The sequence below is a fragment of the Giraffa tippelskirchi genome, chromosome 5 (genome assembly GCF_054371585.1).
Source record: "Giraffa tippelskirchi isolate mGirTip1 chromosome 5, T2T-mGirTip1v1.2.pri, whole genome shotgun sequence".
Classification (NCBI taxonomy): Eukaryota; Metazoa; Chordata; class Mammalia; order Artiodactyla; family Giraffidae; genus Giraffa; species Giraffa tippelskirchi.
The window spans coordinates 13,464,159-13,476,226 of record NC_137279.1 but is presented as its reverse complement, the minus strand read 5'-3'; the positions used below and the strand labels follow the sequence as shown (position 1 = coordinate 13,476,226).

At 35.9% G+C, this 12,068-nt stretch overlaps 1 protein-coding gene across 1 annotated transcript in view; it reads left to right on the top strand.

Annotated features, from left to right (window-relative positions):
• The window catches only part of HMCN1 (hemicentin 1), a 521,571-nt gene that overhangs the window by 286,404 nt on the left and 223,099 nt on the right, over window positions 1–12,068 (top strand). Inside the window, exons 25-30 of the mRNA XM_081492191.1 lie at window positions 715–810; window positions 3,697–3,891; window positions 4,930–5,060; window positions 5,226–5,373; window positions 7,810–7,936; window positions 10,541–10,695. Coding sequence (XP_081348317.1) covers window positions 715–810; window positions 3,697–3,891; window positions 4,930–5,060; window positions 5,226–5,373; window positions 7,810–7,936; window positions 10,541–10,695 — 852 coding nt within the window. The remainder of the gene's footprint in view (window positions 1–714; window positions 811–3,696; window positions 3,892–4,929; window positions 5,061–5,225; window positions 5,374–7,809; window positions 7,937–10,540; window positions 10,696–12,068) is intronic.

Here is a 12,068-nt window from a genome sequence, read left to right as displayed (position 1 = left end):
TTTGGAAGAAATTGTGGGCACAGTTGATTGGAGTAGGATTTACCTCAGAGTAGTAAGGTGCACTCAACATTAATCCCTAGAAAGTCGAGGTCCACTGTTCCCTCTAATGATGGCCTTATGTTGAGGGTTTAAAGATTAATCTTTGGGGAATTCCCTGGTGAGCCAGTGGTTGGGCTCCATGTTTCCACTATAGGGGGCATGTGTTTGCTCCCTATTTGGGAAATTAAGATCCTGCATGCCACATGGTGCACCCCCAAACTTGAGTAATCTTTATTCCTTTAAGCAACAAGTGTTTGTCAAGTTCCAGCCAGGTGACTGTCGTGATCTGGGCAGTGAGGAGAAGATTGTGACAGAGGAAAAAACACCTGCTCTCATGACTGCTTCTGTAAGTAGGCAGAAAGCAAGCAGGCAAATAAATAAGAAATAACAGATTGTGAGATGTGCTTTCTAGAAATGTAAAATAGGGTGATGCTCCCAGCAGTTGGCTACTTTAGGTTGAATTGTCACGTAGGACTTCTCTGAGGTGATGATAAATATAGTGAAATCTTGTTGATGAGAAGGAGCCAGACACGTTCAGTCATGAGGAAAAGCATTCCTATCAGGGAGACTACCAGTGCAAAGGCAGGAAAAGAGAAGCAGGTGTCATACGTAGCCTCAGAAGAATTCAGTATTGCCCAAGGAAAGCCTGTGATAATGCATTTATTTTTCTAATAGAACCACCTATTCTGGAAGACCTAGAGCCTCCATATAACACTCCATTCCAAGAAAGAGTGGCCAACCAACGCATTGCATTTCCATGTCCTGCAAAAGGTGTGTACCACTCGGTCACATGGGCATTGGCATAATGTTGTATTGTTCTAGAATTCTGTATTGAACCCCAGGCATCATTAAATTCTACTTGTTACAACATTTGTGCAAAATGGAAACTAATACTTCTTTTAAATAAAAACTCTTTAAATGAGGTATTTTTCCCTCTAGGTGTTTTATTACCTTCACTGGAAATACCTTCTGTTTTTTCAGACTTGCCTAAACCAGTATGTTTTCCAGTTCGTTCATGCTCCTTCCTGTTACTTCTTAGTTCATTTTATTTCTGACAAGATTTCTCTTTATAATGTGACAGGGCTGTTCAAAATATTGCATATTTATCTCAGTCAGGGGTATAAATTAGGACCATCCCCTTGTTACTCTTCTTTTCTAAAAACTCCCTTTCTAGATTTATCCTCTACTGGTAATTCTGGAGCCAGGTGATAACTTGGCTCTCTGATGCTTGTCCAAACTCCTCCTTTCCCTGAAATTTCTGGGCTTTCTATCCCATCATGTTTCCTGAAAGGAAATGTTTATTCTTTCTCCTCCAAAGCCTATAAAAAAGGTCACTATCACCTTACCCTGGATGCCCAATAGGTGGCCCAAAATAGTCTCTGCTTCACATAATGTCCATCTTCAGTGACTCAAATGAGTCCATACTAATTCTGGCAAAAACCAAGCAGTATTCTTTCCATCATCTCCTGGAGGAATCCATCCTCCCACGTGAGTCTCTTAGTTGTTGTTCCTGGAGACAGTGGAAGTTGAAGGACCTTAAGCTGTCTCTGTTTCTGCAGCAAGGTTTTGCATCTCTTAATATCTCTCTCATCAATGATTATTTTCTACCAGTGTTCAAAAAAAGGTAATTCTAATAAGCTCTTCTGATATGTAAAGAGTTGTCAGCAACTATTCCTAGGGTCAATGATGGCTTTCCTGGTGGCTCAGTGGTAAAGAATCTGCCTGCAATGCAGGAGACATGGATTCAATCCCTCGGTTGGGAAGATCCCCTGGGGAAGGAAATGGCAAACCTCTCCAGTATTCTTGCCTGGAGAATCCCCGTGGACAGAGAGCCTGCCAGACTATAGTCCAGGGGGTCTCAAGAGTCGGACACAACTTAGCAACTAAACCACCACCACCATTCCTAGGGTCAGTGGGGTGGTAGGCAAGACCTGGAGAAGAATCCTTGAGAAAGGTAGGTTCAAGTAAGTTCTGTGGTTGCTCACTACCAAGGGAGCCCTGCCAGTGGTACTACTGCTTAGTATTCTCCGCTGAATCCCTGACTTACAAGCTGACTTGAATGTCCCTTTTCCGGTTTGATATACTACCTCTTCCTAGTTTCCTATTTCACCTGGGATAGAATTCTTGTGTTAATTTAAAATTGTCATGTTCAGTCGCTCAGTCCTGTCTGACTCTTTGTGACCCCCATGGACTGCAGCATGCCCAGGCTTCCCTGTCCTTCACCATTTCCCGGAGCTTGCCCAAACTCATGTCCATTGAGTCAATGATGCCATCCAACCATCTCGTCCTCTGTTGTCCCCTTCTAGCTTAGTGCTTTTTCATTATCTTTGCCATGAATTTCATCTTGACCATGGTTGTTCCACCATTGAGAAAGCAAAGATAATACAATTTATTTCTTATGCTTGTTTAATTTGCTTTTTCATTTATTAACTTAACAAATAATAGTTGAGAAATTTGGGAAGTCCATAAAGGAATAAGTAGGATGTAAGGAAATGATTATAACTCCCTTTAACCTTGGCAGCATGCTCAATTGTAGTCCATCAGTTTTATATTCTCTTCTTCATCAGTCAGCATCTTACAGTGAGGTCAGTGAAATATGCCACTATTTTTATTTTATTTTTTCCCATAAATATAGTCATTTTTATAATTCAGTCATTAATAGTCAAAGTCATTTTTATAATACTTTGACTCAATTTGAGTTTAATCTTAATGATACATTCTATGTATCCCTTCCATTTGTATACTTGTCTTTGATATATGACCATTCTCCATTCTTTGATATTTTTATTATGCTTTAAGATTATTAGCCATGTCTCATACAGTATATTGATTTTATTTAATGTGCTTTATTTTTTTATATAAAGTAAAATGTGAAAGTACTTAGAATAGTGTCGCGCACATTCTTTGCTGTATAAATAGAGTCATATTATGGAGTTAATGTTTGTCTATTTTCAGTATGTCCTTTGGCTCCATTATGCATTTTAAAATGGTTTTTTATCACTTTTATTCATATAACTTCCATTCACTCTGTTGGTCATAAATAAATCCAGGAAAGCAGGTCTGCTCTCACTGCTTTCTCAACTTTATTTTCAGTATAAAAACTCAAGAATCAATCTATGCCCTCTGTTTAACAGAATGGGATCCCCAGAAGATGTGTGAATAGTAGATGTTCCTGATCTCTGCTCTATCAGAACTGTTTAAAATGTGAATGATGAAGCGTCATTTCTGTACATCATTCCTTTCCTCTTTGTGTTTGCATAATCTTCATGTTTTGTTCCTCTAAGAGTATCTTATTTTTGCTCTTCCTTTATTATCACCCCAAAGCTCTGCCTATTTCTAGTCTATTTAACTAAAATAGCTTTTTCCCTCACTAATACCATGATCTCACTCAAGAAAATGTTTTGCTTACTATCATCTGAATGTCTTGATAAAAACGACTTTGATCAAATTCTACACTGGAGACCTTAGATCTTTTAAAACCAATCAGGAAATAGAGAGATGACATACTATAATCTCTTCAAAATTACATATCTTGAAAGTACCTAAGGGTACATAGTATAATGATGAGAAATGTTATTTCTCCTTAAGATAGTTGATATTTAATAGTGATTTCTAATTTTGTTGTAAAATATCACAAAGCTTTAATTTCTTTCTTAGGTACCCCCAAACCAACCATCAAATGGTTGCGGAATGGTAGAGAGCTGACAGGCCGAGAGCCTGGTATTTCTGTATTAGAAGACGGCACATTGTTGGTTATTGCTTCTGTTACACCGTATGACAACGGGGAGTATATTTGTGTGGCAGTCAATGAAGCTGGAACCACAGAAAGAAGATATAACCTCAAAGTCCATGGTAAATACAGATAAAATCATGTAACTGAATATGTAACATGTTCAAATTCCTTTATATGTTTTTCTTTCAGTGTAGTATCATTTAATATTTACATAAAAAGACGTGTTATCAATTTAAAAAGTAGTAGTCTAACTTCATTTATTCATTTGACTTAAAAATTTCATATAATTTTTATTGTGATTTTACATCATTGAAAATTCAAATGGTAGAAAAAGATACAAAGTCAAAAGTCTCCCGGCCCTGAGCTAAGCGATCGTCTTTATATCCTCCCTATGGGCAAGGAAAGTTGTTAGGGGTTTGTGTTTGTTTGTGTGTATCTTCCCAGAGATATTTGCTGCAAAAATGAAGAAATATGAATATATATTTCACCCTCTTGTTTTACCTATAAAAAGAATTTATAGTAGACCATTTTATCCATTACTCCATACCTTGCCTGTATCATTGAATACTTTATCTTAGAAATTATTCAATATTCCTAACTCTTATTTATGCCTATCTAGGATCCCACTGTACCATGACTTAGCTTTCTATGATATTAATGATGAACATTTAGTTAGGTACCACTTGTATACTATTTTAAGTAATGCTTCAGTGAAAGTCATGTACATATACCACTTTGCATGAGTCAAAGAATATGTACACTTAAAAATTTAATGGATATTGGCTTCCGTAAATACCGGGCAATATTCATTCTTATCAGCAAAGTAGTCCCACATAACTTGAGACGAGCAGTTTGCATTTTGAGTGGTATGTGAAATAAATAGTTTCTCCCTTAAATTTATCCTTAATACATAACTGAATTTTTTTTTAATTTTTAATTTTCAGTTTTAATTCATAACTGAATAACTAAAGTAAAAATTTAGTGAGTTACTTATAAATATATTGTCAAGACTCTTCATTTCATAATAAAAGCTTTGCTTAAGTATGACCAACCTTTTCTAACTATCAAATACCTCAGATTTGCTTTCCAAAGTCCTTTGTAAAGAAACTATATATAATATTTATTTTAAACTAACTACAGTTCCTCACTTTTTGCAGTTCCTCCAGTAATTAAAGGTAAAGAACAAGTAACAAATGTGTCCGTGTTGGTCAACCAGCCAACCAGTCTCTTTTGTGAAGTTGAAGGTACTCCATCTCCCATCATTATGTGGTATAAATATGATGTTCAGGTAAGTGGAGACGTCCAAATATGCGTACATCTTTGCCTCTGCCTCTGAAATTAATCATTCAGATGTGACTGTCTTATTAATAGCAATATAAAAATTTTGCTTCAAATTTTAATTATGCATTTTTATTAGGATTGGAAATAACATTGACCCTTTTGGCCTTAAAAGGTGACTGAGAGCAGCAGTATTCAGATTGTAAACAATGGGAAGATATTAAAGCTCTTCAGAGCCTCTCCAGAGGAGGCAGGAAGATATTCCTGTAAAGCAATTAATGTTGCAGGCACTTCTCAAAAGCATTTTAACATTGATGTGCTAGGTAAGGAAAATATTCTTTTAAAAAACTACAATTCAGATGTGTTTTATATAGCATAGCACTGACTGTATTAAAGAGTTAAAGAGATGAAAATTTGATAGAAATATCATTCATTTTACTCTTATTATTTTTGTCTTTAATATTGGTTAATCAGAAGTATATGATAGAAAGTTTGTAGATACTTGTTATTTATCATATAGTCATGTCTTTGGGTTCATGGTACTGTCTTATACATAAAATACTAAATTACTGCTCTTGCCAGTTTCTCTATTGAGGTGGTCAGGAAATTCTTTGGGAGGTAACTATAGAGGATAATGCAGAGTAAAATTCATTCATTTACTGACCTCTCCTGAAGCTCCTAGGTTGTACTTGAACTGATAAATGTAACAAATTCACTGTCCTCTGCATCCTGAATAATTTCTGTAACTAAATTACCTCAGCCCTAATTCTAATTAAGTGGGGAGAATTCTGAGAACAGGCTGAAACTGTAATAAATTGGTGTTTAAAATATTTAAAATGTTTGAATCCTAATCATAAATTAAAATTTTAATAAGTTTAGCTTGTGAGGTTATTTTTGCTGATTAAAGTTCACTTTGTGATAAAATGACTTCCTTCATGTTCAATATTTTGCTCATCAAAAGACATATGATTTGTAAGTCTGGAGTGGAAATGAGATCTGGGGAAGATCCTGTGCTAGAGTGATCATTCATAAACTGCTATAACATAAAAATTCTGTCTCATAAGTGTTGTCAAAGCCTGAAGTACTTTGCATTCTTCTGCCAAAATCACCATTATTATCTATAAGTATCGGCTATAAAAACAAAGTAATCTTTCTATAGTCAGTCTCAGTGGCCTTATTTCTCTTGATACTCATTTACTCTCATGACTTTTACTGCTTTCTGTGTGGTGATGACATCCACATTTTTATCTCCAGCTCAGACTTCTTCTCTGAGCTCTCAGGCTGTATGTCTAATCTCCTCCACAGTATCTTGGCTTTTTTAGCTCAATATCTTTGGCTCAATATCTTAGTTACATAAAGAGCAGAAAGAAAGAAAGTGAAGTCGCTCAGTCGTGTCTGACTCTTTGCGACCCCATGGACTGTAGCCTACCAGGCTCCTCCATCCATGGGATTTTCCAGGCAAGAGTACTGGAGTGGATTGCCATTTCCTTCTCCAGGGGACCTTCCCCACCCAGTGATTGAACCCAGGTCTCCTGCATTGTAGGCAGACACTTTTACCGTCTGAGCCACCAGGGAAGTCACTCAGAAAGGTCTCAGTAAATGTCTGTTCTGGTCACCTTCAGTGACCCACGTCATAGTGACCATCACCTCCATACTACCACTTGCTTCTGCCACAACCTGGCACTGATTCTTTCTAACTCCCTCTTCCCAACTCTGTGAATTTGTCTACATCCTGTTAAGTCTGCTTCTTAACCCCATGTTAATTATAAACTGAATTAATGTAACAGCCTCCTAACAAGTCCACTTCATCCACTCTTTGCCAGTGGAATCTGATCTTCATTTGGAAGCCAGCATGGTCTTAAAACAAATTTGATCACCACCTGCCCCTCCCGGCATTGATACCTTTTAGTGGCTGATCATTCCCTGGTGCCTCAGATGGTAAAAAAATCCTCCTGCAGTGTGGGAGACCTGAGTTTAATCCCTGGTTGGGAGGATCCCCTGGAGGAGGACATGGTTACCTACTCCAGTATTCTTGCCTGGAGAATCCCCACGAACAGAGGAGCCTGGTGAGCTACAGTTCCTGGGATTCCAAAAAGTCGGACATGACTGAGCGGCTAAGCACACCACAACACGTGGCTCTGAAGTTGCAGGTTAATCACCATAACATGATGTGAAGGGAGAGGATTTGAAGATCAGGGAAATTTATGGGAGCTCTTTAATATGCTTGATAATTATAAGAATAAAACTAGCACCTTTTCGCATGAGATATAATGTGAATCTTTTCACATTTTATCTGACATGCAATTTTAGCATAGGAGGCCTTTAAAAGAGACAAGGGTAGTATATTTCAAACAGCACTATGGTATAATATGTAGAATTTGAACATTATCAGATTGTCGTTGACTATGTCATTCATTATTTAAAATGTATAGCCATAGTAAATTTCATTATATGAGCTTCACTGCTCATTTATATTCTAAGCTCATTTTGTGCATTGATTTAATGTTGCTCAAAATGAATTCTTTATTACCACAATTCTTCCAAGTAATTGTTCTGCTGTCAGATCTTTCATGAGTGTGTTCCTATATTTAAATTTGATATTTGGGTCTACAGATATGATATGAAAAGGGAATATTGCATGATATTTTATTTTTGACATTAAAAACTTGTTGAAATATTATAGAAATCATTACCTTCTCTCCTCCCTCTACTCTTTTTGCTAAGTCGTAGATTTTCATAATAAAATATCTTTGTTTAAGTCCCACCCACCATAATAGGTGCTGGTTCCCTTGGTGAAGTCTCAGTTGTCCTGAACCAGGATACCATCCTTGAATGCCAGGTTCAAGGCACCCCCTTTCCCGTTATTCACTGGTTCAAAGATGGCAAGTGAGTACTTTTTCTATATTTGTTGCAAGGCTCAAACTGTAAATAGATGTGGATTTTTTCCCTCTTAATTATCTTACCACCTTGAGTGTTTTTAAGTGAACATGAAGGAAAAGGAATATTCAAAAATTGTCTCAGATTTATGAATTATACGATGCTTTATAAATGCTCGGAATTTATTTTAGAGACGTGGAGAAATTCAGTTTGTTATACACTGAATATATGCAAGGGCTTTCCTGGTAGCTCAGCTGGTAAAGAATCCACCTACAATGCAGCAGCGCCTGGTTCTATTCCTGGATTAGGAAGATCCCCTGGAGGAGGGCATGGTAACCCACTCCACTATTCTTGCCTGGAGAATCCCAGTGGACAGAGGAGCCTGGCAGGCTACAGTCCATAGGATCACAAAGAGTTGAACACCACTGAAGTGACTAAGCAGAAATACACGCTAAGAGCAACAAATGAAAAAATGCAAGATCCAAATAAAGAACTAATTTTGTGTTTACATGGAATTTTGTGAATTATTAAAAAATGAAATTTGCTTATGACATCGAGATAAGTACTTAAGCTAGTTTAGTATATGGGCAAAAAGAACACCCCCTAAAGAGCAATTAAATGTTTCCCAGACTTCAAGTTCCAGGGCTGCTGAGGTTTGCCCACATTGATAATAGGTGCAATGATTGGTATTTGAGAGCTTATTTGTAAATGAGAGCTTATTTATACAGCATGGTCACAGTTTGTGTATTTTTACAATACACAATTTGTGTATTTTTCTAAAAGTAGGTATCTAAGACTTAAGTAGCAAAACGTAAAGATTTGCAGTGTATGAAACAAAGGATTGTATAAAAAGTTTTTTTATGTCAAGAAAGACAACATAGGAAAATGTATGGAGGTTATAAACAGTCAATTAGAAAGTTATACAGTTAAGCAATAGATGTTGTAAAAGATGATCACCTTCAGTAATTTGTAGAAGGTAAGCAAAAATAACGTAACTTTATTTTTCATAGATCAGTTTGGCAAAAAAGTAGTAGAAGTTTGAAAATTATCAGTTGTCGTCTTAGAGTGTGGTAGGTCAGGATATAATACTCTGATGGAACAAGGTATCAATAAATTAGTGCTCTGAAAGTCAGAGTTGTTGATATCTATTAAAATTTAAATGCTCATATGCTATAATACAGCAGTTATACTTCCAGTGTCTAGGAAAGGGAAGTCAATTTTCTCTTCCACAGGAAGGCTTGTATGTTAATTCTCTGAAACACTGATGGCAGAAAAGTGAAAACTGCTTAAAGCTTGACCTTGGGAGAATGGATAGGTGACATACAGCTTTTTCATATTGTGAAACACTGAAAAGCAATTAAAAAGAAAATGAAGCTATAGTTACCAAAATTATCTCCATAGCTATTGTCAAGTTAAAAGAAAAATAGAACAATAATACAATGCCATTTATGTATAACAACTTGACATTCCTCTAGCAATACGTTTATGAGTGAAAATGTTTAGAAAAATGTGTGAAAGAACACAAACTGACAATGGTAAGTGGAAAGACTCACATTGTGACAATAAACCAAGAAGACCTTTTCTTATTATAATGCTTTTTTTGTTTCAATTTTTATGTTACTTGCATAGTGAGCAATCAGCAAAAGTTTTAAAGTTGCTTAAATTTGAGTAGCATTATCAAGTATTCCACTTCTTTGAACAGAATACATTAAAGTAAGGTACTTTATTCTGTCAGTTTTAGGGAACTTCAAACAAAGTGTCATACCAAGAAATGGTGAGGGGTGCTGCCACAGAAAATTAAATGTGTGTTCTTTAATCTTGTAGTCTTAGTAGTGACTTTCAATATAGCACTGCGTTCATTCATCATGTGGCAAATCCCCTGTGGCTTTTTAAAAACAAAATATAGGTCTTCCTGAAATAATATCAATAGGATTTTAAAGGTATGACTCTTAAGATATCATAGACTTTAATAACCATGATGTTTTAAGTATTAAATAAAACTACTACCAAACATAAAGCAGTCACATAATAGTAATTGGTTAATGAGTGAATAGTGGAAAAAGACTCCGTGACAAATATAGGAACTACCTTTGGGATAAATATCTTTCAGTATTCATGATGATGAAAGCATTCATATTTATTATAATACCTCCTTATTAGGAAAGTTGACATCATTGTCTTTAGTAATAACTATGTATTGTGAATATTTTCCCAGGTATTATAATATTAGTTTACAAATAATATTGCTTGGCTTGAAGCTCCTCTACACTTAGTTTTTCTTTTCTGAATGATGGTAGAAAATTTATCTATATAAATTTAAGAAAAGGGGGGGGTGAATGAATGAAACAAAACGTTTTATTTAAGTTTTAAAGGAAGAATCTTCATCTCAAAGTGATAATTAACTTGCATTAATAAGGTGATTTAATAATTCCATTCTTCTGAACAAGAGTACTAAATCATATCATTGCATTTTTTAGATTCCTACTAAAAAATTCAACTTTGATCCATATTTTTAAACTCATACAACTTAATGATTTCTATTGTGATGAATAAAACAGAAAATGTTTAGGAAAATAAAAATGCATCCATAGAATAAAATTGTATTTTTTCTAGGCCTTTATTTTTGGGAGACCCTAATGTTGAAGTTCTCGACAGAGGACAAGTTTTACATTTAAAGAATGCACGAAGAAGTGACAAGGGACGCTACCAGTGTACTGTGTCTAATGCAGCTGGCAAACAAGCCAAGGATATAAAACTGACAATCTATAGTAAGTGTGACTTTCTTATGCTTTTTACTGTTATTATCAGTTCTCAGTATACATTGAAAATTAGGGTTGACTCTGTTAGCTGCTCTTTTATTCAATGCAGAATAATTTAAAATGATACTGAACTTTAAGGGAAAAAGCCTATCTTTGGTTTTAAACTAGAACATTGCATCCAATTTTAATGCATTTTGTCATTAAGTATGTATTTCTTCAGGGTCTAGTAATTTTTATATGATCTCACTTAAGAGGTCAGGTATTCCCTTATTTGTTAGTGTAACATAAATTAAATGTCTCTATACCTGGAGGGGTTTTTAAAGAGCTCTGAAAAGAGTAGAGATGCATGAAATAAAGTGAAGTTGATAGTATGCAACCAAGTCAGTTATTCTATTTTCATTCCATCTTGGCCTTTCTTCAGACCACCTGATAATAATTTAAATATTTTAAGCAGTGCTATTATTTTCTTTCAGTTAAGTCCCCATCAGAGGTATGTAGCCCTTGTTTCACTAAAACTTTCAATATCCTCTGAGGAAGATGACCGCTAAAGTCATTTTATTTTTATGCCTGGAGCCATGGAAGTTATTTGAATATTCTGTTGCTGGCACAAAAAATTACACCATAGAAAGGAATAGAACTCGTTAGGTCTGTCATGCTTATTGGTGGGTCTGCTTCCTGCACCGTCCTCTTTGTGTAGTGTATGACGCTCAGTATAAGTTCAGATACCTCAGGAACGTCACTTCTACAGGATCTTCCCAATCCAGAGCAATCACCTAATGACTCTCCATTACATTGTCCTAGTTTTCCTTATAGCACGGATCACTGTCTGATAGTTTAATTGCTTGATTATGGGTTTATTTACTTATTTGCTGTTTCTCTCCAAGGAAAGTAAACTTCATAAGAGCAAGACCTCGCTTTGCATGTTCTCTAATGTCTGATAGCATCACACAGGCATACAGTAGCTCTCAAGAAATATTTGCTCAGTGAGTAAATTATCTAGTGACAAACTTTTCAGTATGCTAACCATCAGCTATAGCTGACTGCTGAGCACTGGAAATGTGGCTAGTTCAAACTGAGACAAGCTGTAAGTATAAAATGTTGTGGAGTCACAAAGTTGTGTTTGACTCTTTTGCGACCCCATGTACTGTAGCCTGCCAGGCTCTTCTGTCCACGGGATTTCCCAGGCAGGAATACTGGAGTGGGTTGCCATTCTCTTCTCCAGGGGAACTTCCTGACACAGAGATCAAACCCACATCTCCTCCTTTGCAGGCAGATTCTTTACTGCTAAGCTACCAGGAAAGATCTCAAAGACAAACTTAATATGAAAATATAATGGAAGATGCTTAAGTAATAATTTTACCTTGATTACATCTGAAATGATG